General features: G+C 41.0%; 1 protein-coding gene across 8 annotated transcripts in view; it reads left to right on the top strand.

Moving 5' to 3' along the window:
• LOC132391118 (CRACD-like protein) overlaps positions 1-19,716 on the top strand; it is a 205,193-nt gene that overhangs the window by 139,411 nt on the left and 46,066 nt on the right. For all 8 annotated transcript variants that reach the window (XM_059963912.1, XM_059963918.1, XM_059963910.1 and 5 more), the window contains 4 exons: positions 446-607; positions 7,598-7,666; positions 13,878-14,129; positions 16,990-18,583. In XM_059963912.1, coding sequence (XP_059819895.1) covers positions 446-607; positions 7,598-7,666; positions 13,878-14,129; positions 16,990-18,583 — 2,077 coding nt within the window. The remainder of the gene's footprint in view (positions 1-445; positions 608-7,597; positions 7,667-13,877; positions 14,130-16,989; positions 18,584-19,716) is intronic.

The raw sequence follows: 19,716 nt of genomic DNA, 5'->3' as shown, positions 1-19,716 counted from the left end.
CCATCTCGTTCTGCTCCTACCTTAGCTCAAAGTGAAATTTCCCGAGCATACTATTATTGTTTCAAAGTGTAGTCCATAGGATACAGGAACATAATTAGGACATTCTACCCATCAAGCCTGTTCTGCCATTCGATTATGACTGACATATCTTCATAACTGCCCACCTATAGATCTGGTAACCAGAGAGAATGATCAAACCAAGACTCTAAATTCCTTTATTTCACTCCCATGAACTTTCTGTGATTCTGACTGCTGTTGATCCAGTAACTGATGGTAACTATGGCAATGGTGTTCGTGGAAACTGTTTACTGTGAGCAGTTTTAATTAATGAACAATTGGATGCAGCCAGTGAAAAGGTGCATGTAAGAAGGCTGAAATCATAACAATTGGCCAGACTGCTGATGATCGTAATATCTAATTCCAAAATGTTTTATGTTTGTTACAGTTAAAGGTACAGCAAAATATTAAACTGGGACCACCTCCGAAGTCGACACCAGCAAAGAGGATAGAAGATACTGGTGCTAGTTCTGAAGATGATGGATTGCCCAGGAGTCCTCCAGAAAGCTCCCCTATCCATGAAGCTTTAGCACGTAGCCAATTAGCCAAGGTACTGGGCTCTCAGTCAAATCAGAGTAAAACCAGCTATTGCAATAGTCAGCCATGTGCAGAAGTGATAACACAATCCAGGACACCCAGTATGAAATGAGACTTTCAAGGAACATGTCTCAAAAAATCAAATGCTATATTTCCTGTTCTGAAGTCCTGGTCGTAGACCCTCCACTGTATCACAGTGTCTAATTGTGGCAGATTGGAAGTACATCCCATTAAGGAGATGTGGTGCTCATTTACAGTTTAAACAATGGTGTAAAACTGAGTAATTTCAGGTCATGGTCCAGTACCTCTCATTGATAGTTTTCCTTTTACAGCATTAGTAGAAGTATGTATCAGATGGCTTATGTGTTAATTTTCATTCTATCATCCAAATCAGAATTCTCTCACACCTTTAGGAATGGAGAGTGGAGAATGCCATTTAGGAAGGATGTGAATGCATTGCAAACAGTTCAGAGGTCACTTTCTAGGGTTGATAGCGGGAATGAGTGGGTTGTCCTAGGAGAGGTCCAGACTTGTACCTGTTGAAGTTTAAAAGAGTGAGCAGGGACTTGATTGCAATATGCAAGATCCTGAGAGGTCTCAACAGGGTGGAGAGGATATTTCACCCTGTGGAAGAATCTAAACTTTGGCCATTGCTTAAAAGTGAGAGGTCACCCTTTTAAGATATAGATGAGGCATTTGTTTCACTCTGAGAGTCTTTAATTGTTAAACAGCCATTAGAAGCCAAGTGTGTCTATTTTTAAGGTGTCAAGGATGTGAAAGATCACCATGGATCAGTAGGACTCTGATGTTTTAGTCAGCCACGATCTTACTGAATAGTAGCGCAGATAGGAGCGGCTGAATGACCTTCTCTAGCTTATTTTTACATTTATTCATATCTTTATAAATTTACAAAAAAAAGCTCATTATCCGTTCACCCTGCAGGTCACGTATTCCTTTGTCCCATCTTTTACTTAATTCCATTTCATTTTCATCAAGCACTTTTATTTCTTTCCCCAGACATTGTCTTGGCATTTATTTACATGTTTAGCATGATCAGTTGTTTCCCAATATTGCATAAGACTATCATTCTTGGCTAGTGAGTTGCAAAGTTGCACTGACTTGATTTCCATGTATTAATAAGTTGTCAACTCAGGAAACCGGCAAATAGCTCGCCCTCTGTGTTTTGGGGAAACTAAAGATAAATTTCTGAATACCATGAAACAAATTTTGGGGAAAGATTGTCAAACTAAATTCAAATTATCTGAGCAACCCATATTAGAATTTTCATTACACAGGTAATTTGGTTACACAGACATAATAATGTACAGGCATGTCTGCTATAATATATTTGTAACTTCCTAAGAAACTTCATGTAATAGAAAGTCTCATTATGAGCAAACAGGCTTCAAAGTGTAGATTTAAACTAGTTTACCTGAGTGCAAGTGCACTATGACCATTGTAGCCCATGTGATGTGAATAGTGCTCCTAGTCTATTAATCACTTGGTAACCGAGTCACTTTATAGCAGAACTGCCTGTACTGATCAATTTATATTGAGCAACTTTACCCATTAATGACAGTCCCTGTTCCAAGTTGGCACTTAGTCTTGGTACTGTTATCAGGTGCTGTCTTAATTGACTCTTCCCATCTCCTCAATGGCTGGTCTGTGCAGCAAATTAATCCCCATTATCACAGAACATAGAATAAGCACTGCCTGTTAAAAGAGACCATAAGACATGGAGCAAAATTAGGCCACTTAGCCCATTGAGGCTGATTTATTATCATGGCTGATTTATTATCCCTCTCAATCCCATTGTCCTGCCTTCTCCCCAGAACCTTTGATGACCCAACTAATCAAGAATCTATCAACTCTGCTTTAAATATAATTAATATGTTGGCCTCCACATCTGTCTGTGGTAATGAATTCCACAGATTCACCACCCTCTGGCTAAAGGAATTCCTCCTCATCTCTTTTCTAAATGTACACCCCTTTATTCTGAGGCTGTGCCTTCTGGTTCTAGACTCAATGACTATAAGAAACATCCTCTCCACATTCCTCTATCCAGGCCTTTCAATATTCTATTTGTTTCAAAGGGATCACCCCTCATTCTACTAAACTCCGAAGCATACATAGAAACATAGAAAACCTACAGCACAATAAAGGCCCTTTGGCCCACAAAGTTGTGCTGAACACATCCCTACCTTAGAAATTACTAGGTTCACCTATAGCCCTCTATTTTACTAAGCACCATGTACCTATCTAAAAGCCTCTTAAAAGACCTTATCGTATTCACCTCCACCACCATTGCTGGCAGCCCATTCCATGCACTCACCACTCTCCGAGTAAAAAAACTTACCCCTGACATCTCCTCTGTGCCTACTCCCCAGCACCTTAAACCTGTGTCCTCTTGTGGCAACCATTTCAGCCCTGGGAAAAAGCCTCTGACTATCCACATGATCAATGTCTCTCATCATCTTAAACACCTCTATCAGGTAACCTCTCATTCTCCTTCGCTCCAAGGAGAAAAGGCCGAGTTCACTCAATCTATTCTCATAAGGCATGCTCCCCAATCCAGGCAACATCCTTTTAAATCTCCTCTGCACCCTTTCTATGGCTTCCACATCCTTCCTGTAGTGAGGTGACCAGAACTGAGCACAGTACTCCAAGTGGGGCCTGTCCAGGGTCCTATATAGCTGTAACATTACCTCTTGGCTCCTAAATTCAATTCCACGATTGATGAAGGCCAATACACCGTATGCCTTCTTAACCACAGAGTCAACCTGCGCAACTGCTTTGGGTGTCCTATGGACTCGGACCCCAAAATCCCTCTAATCCTCCACACTGCCAAGAGTCTTACCATTAATACTATATTTTGCCATCATATTTGACCTACCAAAATGAACCACCTCACTTATCTGGGTTGAACTCCACCTGCCACTTCTCAGCCCAGGTTTGCATCCTAACAATTTCCTGCTGTACCCTCTGACAGCCCTCCACACTATCCACAACACCTCCAACCTTTGTGTCATCAGCAAACTTACTAACCCATCCCTCCACTTCCTCATCCAGGTCATTTATAAAAATAGCTAAGAGTAAGGGTCCCAGAACAGATCCCTGAGGCACACCACTGGTCACAGACCTCCATGCAGAATATGACCTGTTTATAACCACCTCTTGCCTTCTGTGGGCAAGCCAATTCTGGATCCACAAAGCAATGTCCCCTTGGATCCCATGCCTCCTTACTTTCTCAATAAGCCTTGCATGGGGTACTTTATCAAATACCTTGCTGAAATCCATATACACTACTTCTACTGCTTATACCCCCCACCAACAGCTCTAGCAAAATTACCCCCAGGGATATTAATACCTCTTGGGTTCAAGTGTAACTTGTCCTTTTTGTATAGGCTATACACTCCCCAGAAGAAATCCCAGTGATCCAGAAATCTGAACCCCTGTGTCCTGCACCAGTTCCTCAGCCAGATCATCCTATTATTACCCTCACTGGTGTGTGGCACAGACAGTGTTCAGATTACTATCCTGGATGTCCTGCTTTTCAGCTTTCTACCTAACTCTCTCTATTCTGCCTTCCCTCTTACTACCTAAGTCATTAGTACCAATATGTGCCACAACTTCTGGCAACTCGCTCTCCTGCTTTAGAAAACTATGGGCACTACCTGAGACATCCCTGACCCTGGCACCGGAGAGGCAGCGTACCATCCGGATGCCTCTTTCATGTTCACTGAATTTCCTGTCTGCCCCTCTAATGGACTTTTTAATTTGCAGTTTCTTAACAGTACCCACAAAGATTCTACATCTTCCAATCCTATGTTATCTGTCTGTAGGGACTTGATTTCATTTTTACCAACAGAGCCACCCCATCCCCTCTGCCTGCCTGCCTGTCCTTTCAATACAATGTGTATCTTCGAATATTAAGCTCCCAACTATGATTATCTTTCAGTCACGACTCACCTGCCAATCTCTAACTGCGCTACAGGATCATCTATCTTATTCTGTAAACTGTGTGCATTCAGATATAACACCTTCAGTCCAGTATTCATCACCTTTTTTTAATTTCCCCCCCAAGTTACACTTTATTTCTTACCACTAAGTGCAATTTTGCCCTGTCATCTGCCTGTCCTTCCTTACAGTCTCAGTACATACTGCATCCACTTGTATACCAACTGCCCCAATCATAACCCTAACACTTCAGTTCCTATCCCCTGTGAAATTAGTTTAAACTTCCCCCAACAGCTCTAACAAAACTGCCTGTAAGGATATTGCCCCCCCCCCCCGAGGTCAGGGGTAATTGTCCTTTTTGTACAGGTCACACTTTCCCCAGAAGAGATCCAGATATCTGAAACCCTGCCCTTTCCACCAATTCCTTGGCCCTGTATTCACCTGCTAGATTATCCTGTTATTATCCTCACTGGTGTGTGGCACAGGCAGCAATCCAGAGATTACTACCCTAAAGGTCCTGCTTTTCAACTTTGTACCTAAATCCCTATACACATTCTTCATAATCTCCTACCTGTGTCGTTGATACCAATATGTACCATGACTTCTGGCTACTCACTCTCCCCCTTTAGACTGCTGATCTAAGTCGTCCCTGACCCTGGTGGCTGGGAATCAAAATACCATCAGGGTTTCTTTCTCATGTCCACAGAATCTCTTATCTGCTCGTCTAACTACAGTCGGCCCTCCTTATCCGCGGATTCTGCAGGCACGGATTCAACTAACTGCGGGTTGGGAAAACCTGGAAGTTCTCTCTCCAGCACTTGTTGTTCGAACATGTACAGACTATTTTTCTTGTTATTATTCCCTAAACAAAACAGTATAACAATTATTTACATAGCATTTGCATTGTATTAGGTATTATAATTAGCTTAGAGATGATTTAAAAGTACAGGCAGTCCCTGGGTTGTGAATGAGTTCCATTCCTGAGTCCGTCTTTAAGTCAGATTTGAAGACGGAACAGATACATCCGATAAATCCAGTATTATTTAGCGTCAGTTAGTCAAACGTTTTTCTTAGTATATAGTACATATTTTACCTTTCTATTCATATAAAACACTTAAGAGACGTATATATTTCAATAATGAAACCACTTCATTGCTTAGTAATTGTAGCTTTCATCGGGCAATGCCTTTCACATGCTCCATTGAAATTGTTCCGATTGTTGACCGGCTGTAGCCTAACTCCTTTCCAATGAACGATGGCATTTCACCTCTTTCTTATTGCTTTATTACTTCCACCTTAATTTCAATCGTGATTGTGATTATTTTCATGAACAGAAACACTGCAGATTCAGAGCTGCGCCAGATCCTAATGTCCACCACACAGACCATGTTAAATAAAGTCTGGCATTCCGCTGGGTCCTAAAGACCACCACACTGAGACAGGTTAAATAAGGGACTTGAGCATCCCCGATTTTTGGTATCCACAGTGGATCTCGGAACCAATCCCCCGCGGATAAGGAGGGCTGACTGTACAAAATCCCCTATCAGTACTGCCCTCCTTCCCTTCTGAGCCATGGAGCCAGACCCCATGTCAGAGACTCGGTCATTAGGCCCTGTCCTCCCCAACAGCAGTGTCCAATATTCCAGTTATTCCCCTCAATAATAAGGATTGCCTTTGTAGTTTTCTTTGTTTGCCTTAAAAACTTAAACTGGTGATAGAGTTCCACATATTGGGAAGAACATTTAAAAAAAAAACACTAAATAAAAATGTTTGCTAGATGTTCTGCAAGCATTGGACAGTGAGAATCTTGCTTCCACATTGGTTCAAATTCTAATTGCATTTTCGTATAATTGAAACTGCTTTCTATGAGCCTTTTGAGGGCTGTAATTGCAATGACAGCAAAGATATTCTAATTTTCATTGAGAAAGTAAACTAATGTGTTTCAAAATAATTCATATTTTGTCATTGCTGTCAAAGATTTTCTGTCTGTTTGCAAGATAACAAAATGACATGACTAAGATTAGTAAAACAAAATAGTATGCACCTTATATTTACCAGATTTACTGTATTAAAAATGTGGTGTAACAATGTCAGAATAAATAGTGTAAGGTCATCCAAAAGATAAATGCTCCACTAAAGTTAAATAGTGTTCTTCACATAGTATATGATCTTCATCACCAGAAGTATAATGAACTTGAAGTTCTCCAATTTGCTAAATTACTTTATGAACCAACAGGAATGGTTTACACAAAGTACACTGCAGATACTGTGGTCAAATCAACACGTACAAACAAGCTGGATGAACTCAGCAGGTCGGGCAGCGTCCGTTGAAATGAGCAGTCAACGTTTCCGGCCGAGACCCTTCATCAGGAATAGTTTAAGCATTTTTACTGCTTTAATTTCTTGGCCAAGCAGGATGGCTTAGATTGTACAAAGTAGATTTCCATTTGAGAACTTTAAATCTAAAGGGGGCTTAAACATGAGAGCAGAGAAGTCTGCTCTAGCTCTGATCGATGTTGCACTGCACCTACCTATTATGTAAGATGATGTTCACTTCAGCTAGAAATTGTTCCAGCTGTCACTGGAAAGAATGCATTAAACTATCACTGCACAAGCTTCCAACCTGTCCCACAGATTCACTTTGCCTTTGGTAAAGGACCATCTACCATCTCTCCGTGTTCTGATCTTATAGCTTGCGATTGTTACCTCGGGTCACCCTAACTGTTTAGACAAGCACAATGTTGTCTCTTCCATCATTGTTCTACCACCTTTGTTTAACTCATTTCCACAACTATGCAAGTTTGGAATCAAACCCCTTCTTGTTCATCTTGATCTTTAAAATTTAAAATAAACTCATTGTGTACAATGTTTTTTTTAAATTTCTTTTTTAAAGGAAGTATCAGTTTGGAACTAATTTCTGTCATGCATTCTTTCTCAGTGATATCATGTTGTTAAATGTAGCAGGTTTTTTAATTTTATTCTGTAACATTTTGTCCATTTTCATTTACCATCTTTGACTGAACCTTTTCCTAATTCCATCCCACAGTACTCTGACCATTACAAGAATCATAGCTCTTTGACTTTAGGTGGGACAGGCAGCGAAGAAGAAGAGCAGGTAATCATTTGCACAACTCCCAATTTCGGGAGATCCCTCCAAAGATGACTTGGGGAAATAATTACCAGCGAACATACCTCTCAACTATCCGATTTGAATCAGAAATCCCAAGTTGTTTCCGCTTGAAAGCCATATGGAAGACTCCAAAGCAGGTAAAATTAGCCTGGTACCTTGGGCTACAGAAAACAGACTATCCATCTCATGTGCTGAATCAAATTCCACCATTTTAATGCATTGCAGCTTGCTGGTTGAGAGGTATGGTTGTGAGATTCACTTAGGTGGACAGAATGTGGTTCAAGGTAAATAACTTGCTTCAACATCAGATGAAGTTCTGGGATGACAGCTTATTACTAATCTGCTGGAAGGTAGGAACTACAAAATATATTGAGAGATTATTCTGAAATTAAGCATTGAATGATATCATTTTTAAGCTGTAATTGTTCCTCTTGAAATTGATGCTGACAACTTCTGATTATGTGATTAAACACAGGAGATTCTACAGATGCTGGGAATTCAGATAAACACTCACTGAGTATATTATCTTTGCCAGATTCCCGAGCATTTTGAGGTTGTTTTTGCCCATTGATACCAGACAACTTCCTCCCCATTTCTTTGCATAAACTCTGTAGCTTTTCTTCATTGTTTCAACTAATGGTCCCAAATGTTAAGCTTTATCTGCACGCAAAGAGGGCATGAGGGTGAATTTGTCTTCCATTGCAATTGCTAAATATGAATATGAATGTACTTGCCACCCACACGTCCTGGTCCACTGACAACTAAGTGGACAAAGATGCATTAACACCTTGCACATATTTAGCACCTGTATTGAAAGATGGATTCCTACAATTGTAGATTCAAAAATTTCCCCCAGTGCCGAGGTTTGATTCACCGTTGTCTTTCCTTATTTGTCTCAAATGGAGCCCTGAACTAGGGGAGCGACAGCTCAGAGACCCAGAAGGAACACTTAGTTTTCCCTGCTGTGATTCCATCTGTTCTTTACCAAGAGTCCCTCCTTTTGTTCTTGAATCTGTCCCAGTGCCAACAGTTGCCCTGTCCACACTCCAGTGCAGAGTGGTCTCACTCCCCTCAGCTGTGCCCTCAATTTTCTTCTCATGCTTAATGACTCAACACCGCAGGTAGCAATCCTGTTGACCTATTAATCTACTGCCTCATAAAGGAACCTTGTGAATGATTTTAGTGTTACTTTTACATTTCTATATCTCCCTATCTATATTAAACTCCCCAGTACAGAATAAAGATTCTTACTTCCACTTGGCCTCTCGTGTCACCTCCATGGTTTACAAACATTGTGGTTGACTCTTCTTTTTAAATCTTGACACCACTTTCTTAACCTAGCACTATGAAGCCTTTGCTCCATTAATATTCAAAAAAATCTTTCAGTTTGAAGTTGCACAATGATTGAGCTGTCACAACTCTCTTAAGCAACACTTTTCCAGTATTAATACATTGCAGGTTGAGAACTAACAGAGCAGGGGTTCCCGGCTTTTTTTAATGCCATAGATCGATGCCATTAAGTAACGAGTCCTGGACTCCAGGTTGGGAACCCCTGACTAAGAGTAATGGCCTTTATTTAATTTTCTCTTCGTATAATTCAGAAGCAAGTCCATAAACATGTCACTGTTCCAAGAATGTAGAGTAAACCCATTCATTGTTTGCTGCCTGCTCTCTTATCTGTTCCACCTTTTCTAAATAGTTGGTATGTTAACATTTATGTTGTTTCATTAGAATAGATGAAAGGATGGGTAGTCATGCACGGCAGGAACTGCCACAGAGACCTTTCACAAGATTTTGAAAATCTGTGTTAATCATTAATAGCCCAGATAATGAGCTCCTATGAATTTATATGTTTACTGATTTTCTACTTCAGTGGGTTACATTATGGGTTTGAACAAAGCTTCATGTCGCCATCAGCTCCCTGTCAATGAGATCATTTTCCTTTCTTGTTTATTGTACCTATTCACTCAAGGAGCTCCTACCCGAATCCCAGTGAATGCGAGCAGCCTTTGACCGTGGAAATGAATACTGTATAAGGCGTCAATCTGGTGCACTTCCTATTAATCATAATCAAACGGACAAGGCCATGAATGCCCTTAGATGTGATTTATCAGTTTAATCAGAATATAATGGGCACAGAAAGAGCCTCTAGTTCACACGACCAATTACAAGGCTTTTGCAGGCTTTATGTTTTGCCCATCAATTTCCCAACACGAAAGCCATGTACACTACCAGAACAGACATGAAACTGATTTAAAAATCCATTTAGGAGGAAAATGTTGGAAATAGCAGGTCAGCTAGCATCAGCGGCAAGAAAAAGAGCACGAATATTTCAAGTTAATAACCTTATGAAAACCAGACTTTGTGGTCTTTTTCCAGCTTCAGTTTTGTTTTCAATTTTGAGGGTTCTGCAACTCATGCTCTCAGTACTTATTTATTTATTTGCACAATTTGTCTTCTATAACATATTCATTGCCTATCAGTCTTTGTTTATGCATAGATTTCCATAATTTGTTTTGTATTTCTTAATTTTCCTGTAATTACCTGCAAGAAAATGAAACTCCGGTACTATATGGTGATGTATATGTATTTTGATAATGAATTTACTTTGACAATTCCTGCCTCTACAAGAATATTACTGTTTGATTGTTATTGCCACGAGTTTTTTCTGGTCAAATCTTATTATGTTCCCATTGCTTCAGATTGAACTGAGTTTCCAAGAGTTATGCCTGAGTACTTTAATGGGCCGAGAGTTTGGACGTTACGTTCATTTGAAACTAACTTAAAAGGTTCTAAGGTCAAATTTAATTTCAGAAAATTGTATACGATATACATCCTGAAATGCTTCCTCTTCACAAACATCCAGGAAAACAGAGGAGCACCCCAAAGAATGAATGACAGTGAAACGTGAGAACCCCAAAGTACCCCCCCTCCCGTATGTAAGCAACTTTGCCAAAAATTCACAGTAATCTGGAGCGACTGTGTGAACTGGGTTTGGCATCAGATAATATTAGCATGGTGACAAACTGGGATTACGATTAAACTGTGTATTTAGGATTTCCTAATTGAATTTGGAGTGGCATGGTAATATAGTGATCAGCTAATACTCTTACAGTGCCAGCGAGCCGGGTTCATTTCCCGCAGCCTGTAAGAAGTTTGTACAATCTCCCGTGATTGCATGAGTTTCCTCTGGGTGTTCCGGTTTCCTCCTACATTCCAAAGATGGAGTCATAGAAAAGTACAGCACAGAAACCAGCCTTTTGACCCATCTAGTCCATGCTGAACCATTTAAACTGCCTCCTCCCATCAAACTTTGCCCACATGTTCCCCTTAAACTTTTTACCTTTCACGCTTAACTCATGGTCACTAGTTGTAGTCTCCCCCAACCTCAGTGTAAAAAGCGAGGTTGCATTTACCCTATCTATACCCCACATAATTTTGTATACCTCGGTCAAATATCCCCTCGATCTTTTACGTTCCAAGCAGCCCTCACCTATTCAAGCATGCCATTTAACTCGGGTCCTCCAGTCCTGGCAACATCTTTGTAAATTTTCCCTGTAATCTTTTAACCTCTTTCCTGTGGGTAGATATCCAAAACTGCACACAATACTCCCAAATTAGGCTTCACCAATGTCTTGTACAACTTCAACATAACATCCCATCTCTTGTACTCAGTACTTTGATTTATGAAGGCCACTGTGCTGAAAGCTTTCTTTAGGACCCTATCTACCTGTGCTACCACTTCCAATGCATTCCCAGATACCTTTTCTCTACAGCACTCCTCAGCACCGTACTGCTCACTGTGCGTATCTTACCCTGGGTAATCCTACCGAAGTGGAAAACCTTGCACTTTCCTGCATTAAGTTCCATCTGCCATTTGTCTGGCAGAGGTATGGATTGGTAGGTTAATTAACCACATGAGTGCAATTGTGTGGCGTAGGCCCAGCGGGCCGGAAGAGCCTGTTAGCACCTTGTATCTCTAAATAAAATGAAGTTGCAGTTGCTGTTTAATAAAATTTTAATGACCATTAAGCCAGAAGTGAAATCAATGGGAAATACTGCTCACCGACTGGGATTTGCTAACCTGCACTCAACAAATAACCTCTCATTTATAAGTGGATATTTGGTCAAGTAGTCAACAATAAGAACTATTTAATCTTTGATCCCAGTTAAAATTACTTGTTAAGAGTTCTGTTTCTGTGATAGATCTTTGCTAATTTTTGTTAGAGTCATCATCTTGAATCAATCAAAATTGACAGTCGAGAGACAGTGCTCTACTTAGTAATAGAACATAGAGCAATACATCATGGAAAGAGGAGCTTTGACTCAATGAGTTCATACCTACCATGGGGTCCACCCAACTAGTCCCAATTTCCTGCATTTGGACCGCATCCTTCTAAAGAGTGTAGGAAAAAAAACACTCCCATCTTCTATAATACATACTTTTTTATCTGAGTACAAGTGTGTTTTGGTCTACATACATAGTCCTGGTTTGCATTTTCTATCACCCAAGCCATTATGGAACAGTTAAATAAATAAACAGTATTCAGTTCATGTTTTTCTGGTGGTTCTGACTAAGGGAGAAATATTAACTTAAATTACTTTATGCTTGTCAAATTGTACACAAAATCTATAACTTGGGCTGGACAAGTGGATAAGTAATGAATGAAGCAACACACACACAAAATGCTGGTGGAAAGCAGCAGGCCAGGCAGCATCTATAGGGAGAAGCACTGTCGACGTTTTGGGCCGAGACCCTTTGTCAGGACTAACTGAAAGGAAAGATAGTAAGAGATTTGAAAGTAGGAGAGGGAGGGGAAAATGTGAAATGATAGGAGAAGACTGGAGGGGATGGGGTGGAACTGAGAGCCGGAAAGGTGATTGGTGAAAGGGATACAGAGCTGGAGAAAGGAAAGGATCATGGGACGGGAGGGCTAGAGAGAAAGAAAGGGGGAGGGGAGTACCAGAGGGAGATAGAGAACAGGCAGAGTGATGAGCAGAAAGAGAGGAAAAGTAAAGGAGGAGCGGTGTAAAAAGCTAAATACATCAGGGATGGGGTAAGAAGGGGGAGGGGGGGCATTAACAGAAGTTAGAGAAGTCAATGTTCATGCCATCAGGTTGGAGGCTACCCAGCTGGTATACAAGGTGTTGTTCCTTCAACCTGAGTGTGGCTTCATCTTGACTGTAGAGGAGGCCATGGATAGACATAGCAGAATGGAAATGGGATGTGGAATTAAAATGTGTGGCCACTGGGAGATCCTGCTTTCTCTGGTGGACTGAGTGTAGGTGTTCAGCGAAACGGTCTCCCAGTCTGTGTCGAGTCTCACCAGTATATAAAAGGCTACATTGGGAGCACTGGATGCAGTATACCACACCAGCTGACCCATGAATGAAGCCTTTGTTTTAACATTTCAGAATCAGGTTTAATATCACCGGCATATGTTGTGAAATTTGTTAACTTAGTGGCAGCAGCACAATACAATACATGATAGTATAGAGAGAAAAATAAATAAATCTAAGTAAATCAATATATATATATTTGTATATTAATTAGTTAAATTAAAAATAGTTCAAAAACAAATAATATAAATACAGAAAAAAGTGAGGTAGTGTTCATGGGTCGATGTCCATTTAGGGATCAGATGGCAGAGGGGAGAAAGCTGTTCCTGAATCGCTGAGTGTGTGCTTCAGACTTCTGTACCTCTTTCTGATGGTAACAGTGAGAAGAGGGTATTACCCGGCCGATGGGGGTCCTTAATAATGGATGCAACCTTTCTGAGGCACCTTGAGGCTGTCTTGGATATTACAACTAGTACACAGGATGGAGCTGACTAATTTTACAACTTATGACACATCCCATTTTCTACATAATGTCACTTGGACTGCAACAGGGACTTGCTTCTTTGGTTCTAAAGTGATTTAGGACACCCTGAAAAGTGTTTTCTATACATCCAATTGCTTTCTTTCTTTCTCTTTCTATCCAACAATACACCATTACTACGTTAATGCGTCACAGCAACATGCTAGTTATGTGCTTGTGTTGGGATTGGTATATATCTGAACTGTTGAAACCAAAATCCATGCTCTCATGTGGGAATAACACAGCAGAGCTCATAGCTGCTCCATTGTGGAGCTGATATTGGGAATGGTGGTTTATGTTCAATGCAGGACTTACTCTTGGTTTATTAATTTACAGATTTCTCCAGGATCCTACTCGAGACCCAACAGTCCCCATTCTGCAGTCGTCACAACAAGGCCAACAGCAAGGTCACGGAGTCCCACATCACCACTGGTTTATACCTCATCTACTGACAGCCATGCTTCACCTGGTATTGATTTTAACTCTCCACCTGTGTTGTCCCTCTGCTTGGATAATTCAGCAGCGAGGCACAGACTCGCAGTGAAACCACGGAATCAGCGCTCCCACACCAAACGAAGATCCTCTTCCGTAAGTATTACGACTTTATGCAGAAAGCAGACTTTGGTTTTCAAATTTTCATCTCTTCCACTAGAGGTAGTAGCTCTCTCTAGGCTTAAGTTCCAAGCCTTCTACTGGCTTGCAAATGTGTGTGATTTGGGAGAAGCCCAGCAGTGTATTGGAGCAGGGCTAGAGAGGACAGTTTCCCTTTCCAAGCTGTGAATGGAAAAAGTTGTGCTTATCAGAAAGCAAGAGTTCCCACTGTGGGTTAAGCACTTCTGGGCTCCTGTAAAGGAGCAGGGAAATGTGTGGCTGATGTGGTAAGTTTAACGTTTAACACTTGTGGTTTCTGAAAACCTGCTAGAACTGATTTGGATCTGGAACTATCAGATTGCACACACAAAGGGGATTGCTAAGCCAGTTTTAAAGCAGGAACAATGGCTCAAACAGATCTCTAGGCCATGAACTTTTAATGATACTCTGTGTTCATGTGATTCCTGGAGATCATTGCTCTTCAGAGAATACACAAGCTTCTTTTGCACAGAGGCCTTCCTTCCAAGGTTTCATGTCTTTGTTGCCTAACATGAAATCCCAAGTTTTATTTTACTTCATTTTCAATGTATCCTTTCTAGGGCTTGCAACACCCTCTCCATAATAGGACACGCAGAACTTTACTGAATGTCCCATTGTAGTCTGATTCCGCAATGCAATTGTCATCTTCTCAATGCGGCATTCTGTTACCATTAGCTGCCAGTCTGTGAGAAATTTTACAAGAACAACTATCTCTATTACTGGGAAGAGAGCTGATAGGAGTTTATTAAATCACAAGAGACACAGGTAGATAGCTGGTGTCTTTTTCCCAGGGTCTAACTATCTAATGCTAGAGGGTATCTTTTTAAGATGAGGGGGAAGCTGTGTGGGGCAAGAGAGTGCTGCCAGGGGTGGTGGTGGAGGCAGATATGGTAAAAGAGGCAATTAGATAGGCACATGAATATGCACAGAATGGAGGGCAATGGACCGTGCGCAAACAGAATGGATTAAATGTCTTTGAATTAATTAGTTTGGCACATCATGTGCTGGAGTTTAGCACCACATAGTGAGCCAGAGGGCCTGTTCCTGTGATGTACCGTCCTGTGTTCTGTGATTTAATGATTTTTTTTCATCGAGGACACTAGGTCTCTAAACCAGGCCATTTGTTTAAAAAAAAAAGTCAACAATTTTCAGGATCTAGGCATCATTGGATTGCCCAACCCTAGCTGCCCTTGAGAAGATGTTTATAAGTTTCCTTGAACTGCTACAGAGCAATAAAGACCCAACTCGGGTCCTCTAGTTCCGGCAACATCCTCATAAATCTTTTCTGTACGCTTTCCATTTGAAACATATCTTTCCTGAAAAGGAAGGGACAAAACTATGCACAGAACTCCAAAAATACAACATAACTCCTGTACTCAGTGCAACATGTAGTGTCTTGTAAAAGTATTCAGCTCCCAACCCTTTGTTCTCATAAATGAGTATGACAGAGATTTTGATCAATTTAACTGAGAATTTTTATTTGTGAATCACATGCTCTTATTTTCATGGTAGAGCCCCCAAAACAGGGGAAATTGTAAAGCATGAGAAACCTAAAAAAAAACCCAAAAACTGTGATGTCAGTAGTTCAAATGTATTCATCCCCCTTTGCTCAGTAGTTAGTTGAGCACCTCTAAGTCTCTATTAGCTTTGCACAATGTGCTGGAGCAAAATTTTCCAATTCCTCCTTGTAAGATTGCTTAAGCTGTGCCAGGCTATCTGGGGAGGAGCGGTGGACAGCATTCTGAGGTTTTGCTAGTGATGTTCGATAGGGTTAGAGTTAGGCTTAGTGACTCTGAAGGGATAGTGATGAATTTCCAGGCCTGGCGCAACTTGGAAGGGAACCAGCAGATGATGTATCACCATATCTTGATGGGTGGAGATCGAAGGTTTGGGAAGTGATTTCCGAGTGATTGTGGTGCTCTTTGTTGATGGTGCACCAGTGGGGGAAGGAATGCATATCCAAGTCTAGGAAAGTTTGTTGTCATGTACACAGGTATTCTCAGGTTCAATGAAAAACGTACTTGCAGCAGCATTACAGGCACCTAGCATCGTACACACAATATTCACAAGCTAAGCGTAAGTTGTACAAAAATTATGCAAGAAAGAACAAAGAGAAAAAGCAACACCGTTGTTTTGCTGAGTGTCATAGTTACTGTACTGAGGTAGTGATTAGGGTTGTGTAGATCAGTTCAATAACGGAGTCATTGAGTGTTACAGCAGAGATACAGGCCCTTCTAGTCTGTGCTGAATTATGATTCTGCCCAGTCCTATTGACTCAGACGATGTCCCTCACACCCCTTCCATCCAGGCCCTATCCAAATTCTCTTAAATGATGAAATCCACTACTTCCACTGGCAGCTTGTTCCACGTCGTCACCGAATGGTTGAGGAGAAGTAGCTGTTCTTGAACCTGATGGGTGTGAGACTTAAGGTTTCTGTACCTCCTGTTTGATGGTGGCTTTGAGAAGGTGGTATGTCCTGAATGGTAGAAACCTTTGATGGTTATTGATACGGTGCCTCATGCAGAAACTTTTGATGGCGGGGAGAGATGTACTAGTAATATGTTGGGCAGAGTCCATTACTCCCTGTAACTTTCTTGCATCTTGCACGTTCAAGGTGGCTGCCTAGATGTCAATTAAGTGGGCAGCTGGTGCTTAATCACTTGCCTTTCCTATTGTGCTCATTCTCAAAATTGCCTTTGAAATGAAGTGACAGCTGTTACTTGTTCTGGTCCAGTCATCAAGTTAAAGTAAAGGCTACTGACTAAAATGAAAACAAAAGCTGGCAGTTGACTCTGAATACTTGACAATGTTTTACAGAGGTTACTTGCTGAAGGACTGAGTGATTCGATGTATAATGTTCCTGAGCTAAAGGAGGAAAATGAACAAGAAACCGTCAAGAACAATGCCGAATTTGCCAATCCTGAAATGGATTTGGAACAAAGAGCAGAATGTCCAACAACAATTCTCCCTCAGGGACAACAGACTGAGCCTTCCATAATCATGCCAGAAGCTGTGAATGCTATAGAACAAGGAGCTGATGAGCTTCCTATTGTGGATGTTGCTGGTCAGCAAGCCACTGATGCACTAGATGGCAATGCACAACTACAAACATACTCTGTATCATCAGAAATTGCAGAATATATCATGCCAGTGGAGTTGGATGTGCTGGGAGAGAGTGTCACTGATATTTCTGTGTTACCAGGCACCAGTCAGGTAGGATCTACAGTTGTAATTTCTGATGACTCCACTTCACTTGATGTCATCGATCCATTAAAGCAAGAGAAAAGTGCAAATCTTTGGGAAGCTGCTGCTGTGAACACTGACACAGTTCCCGTCGATACATCTTTGGGTGATGAGACTGCGTGTCCCACACAGAATTTGATTCGGACCGACATATTATTGATAGACAGTGACAAACCATCTGCAGCTGTCCCTGAGGGGTCAGTGAGCAGAGAAGGAGAATATTTGCAAGAAGATCCATGTGCATATTGTAAACAAGCAAAAATGGAGCCAACATCAGAAGGGACATTTGCTTGTTCAGACAATGCGGAAGAACACTCAATTTTCAAAGACACAGTTGATAAGGTGCCTGAAAACTTCAGCAGTATTCCATTGACTCAGTTGTCTGACACATACTCCCAGCCTGCCGATTCTCCTAAAACGTCAAAGGAACCATCTGTTTTGGAAACGGTTGGTGGTGGCAGCTTGGAAAACAAGGATATTGCAGTATTTAAGGAAGCCAACATTAAAATATCAGAAGAAAAAACACTAAGTCAACAGGGTTCGTTTAAGAAAAATAGTCAGAGTTCCTTTAAATTCTCAATTTCCTCAGCTTGGAATCGGTCCAGACACAGTGGGGTGAAACAGAATGATGATCCAGCTGCAGATCCAGATGTTTCATACAAAACCATCCCTCAGGAAGCGAGCTTGTTACCTGGAAACGAGAACAAGGAAAAGGATGAAGGAATGTCCCTCCCTGAAAGTTCTGCATCTAAGATTGAAGCACATGGACAAGAGAAGACTGAGGAAGATGAAGAGGGAAGAGGTGCATTTGGTGTTAGACTCCGCAGTACTTCTTACTGCTTAAAATACAAAGAAGTTTCTCACACTGAGCACAAGGAGACAGGCAAACGTCACAGTGCTGAGATCCCTTTGGATTCGAGTGGATGTCCATCACAACCTACTGCTGACATGACAGAGGTTAAAAAGCCACAAGAAGGGTTGATTGATGATGGGAAACTGAAAGCTAAATCTTCAGAAAATCTTGCTGCAAGGCCACCCTTACCGAGAAAACCTGTTCTGCAAAATTTAAACACTCCCACAACAGCCATGGACATACCCAAGACTGTCAAATCCACACAGGAAAGATTGAAAGACACAGAGAAGAGAACAAGTGTCGGTAAAAACTCTGGTAAGGAAATCTTTTTGGATCCAATTTATACATAACATTAACAAAGGGCTTGTGTAGTTTTTATCTGGAATTTTGTTCTTTAATTTTCAGAGCTCAATTTTCCAAATTCTCTCCTTGATCTCGATTCAGTTTTCTCATTCTCTGCCTAAACACCCATGTTCTTCTAGTACAACATTATTTTCAATGCTCTAACGATTTATAGATCACAAGGTGTAGTGGAACATTCTTCACTTCCATACCACCTGCACGAAGAAGTATTTTGTATTCCGGTGCCTATTGTGCGTTTACAACCTTTGATTTCCTTTCTATTATGAATAGTTTATGATCTTGTTGCTTTTTGTCACCTAGAGTACATCCAACAAGTCTGGGCCAAGGTTGTCCTGTTGATTTAGACTTCCGTTACAACCACTAAAAAAAGATTAAATTGAGAGTTGAGTTGGTGATTTTTAGTCCTGATATTCCAGCCCATTTATACCCAAGCTTTTTTCCTTTTATTTAATTATTTCAAACGTTACTGTTTTCCTACAATACCTTAAAGAAAATTTGATGAACTTGATCAGGTGACAGATCTTTTGGTGGCAAGCATTTCAGAGATAGTGACCGTAACACCCTAGCCTATAACACAGCCTTGGACAAGGATAGGATCACATGATATGGGAAAGTATTTAATTGGGGGAGTACTAATTATAATGTTATTAAGCAGAAAAATGGGAACAGATATTCTCATGGAAATGTACAAAGGAAATATGGAAGTTGTTTAGGGAGCGCTTGCATGGGGCTCTGGATAGGTTTGTCCCATTGAGACAATGAAAGGGTGGTAGGGTGAAGGAACCACGGTTGACAAGAGAGGTGGAACATTTAGTTGAAAGAAAGAATGAAGCATATTTGTTTAGGAAGCAAGGATCAAATACCATTCTTGAGTGTTGAAGTAACCAGGAAATAGCTTAAGAAAGGACTTGGGAGAGCTAGAAAGAGACATGAGAAGGCTTTGGCAAGTAGGAATAAGGAAAATCTCAAGGTGTTCTACACATGTGAAGAACAGAAGGATGACTAGAGTGAGGATTGGACAGATTTGGGATAAACGAGGAAATGGAATTGGAGGAAGTAGTTTTCTTCAGCATTCACCAGTGAGA

The sequence above is a fragment of the Hypanus sabinus genome, chromosome 3, assembly GCF_030144855.1.
Source record: "Hypanus sabinus isolate sHypSab1 chromosome 3, sHypSab1.hap1, whole genome shotgun sequence".
NCBI lineage: Eukaryota > Metazoa > Chordata > Chondrichthyes > Myliobatiformes > Dasyatidae > Hypanus > Hypanus sabinus.
The sequence above is the reverse complement of the archived record's forward strand: the minus strand, read 5'-3'. Positions and strand labels throughout refer to the sequence as shown.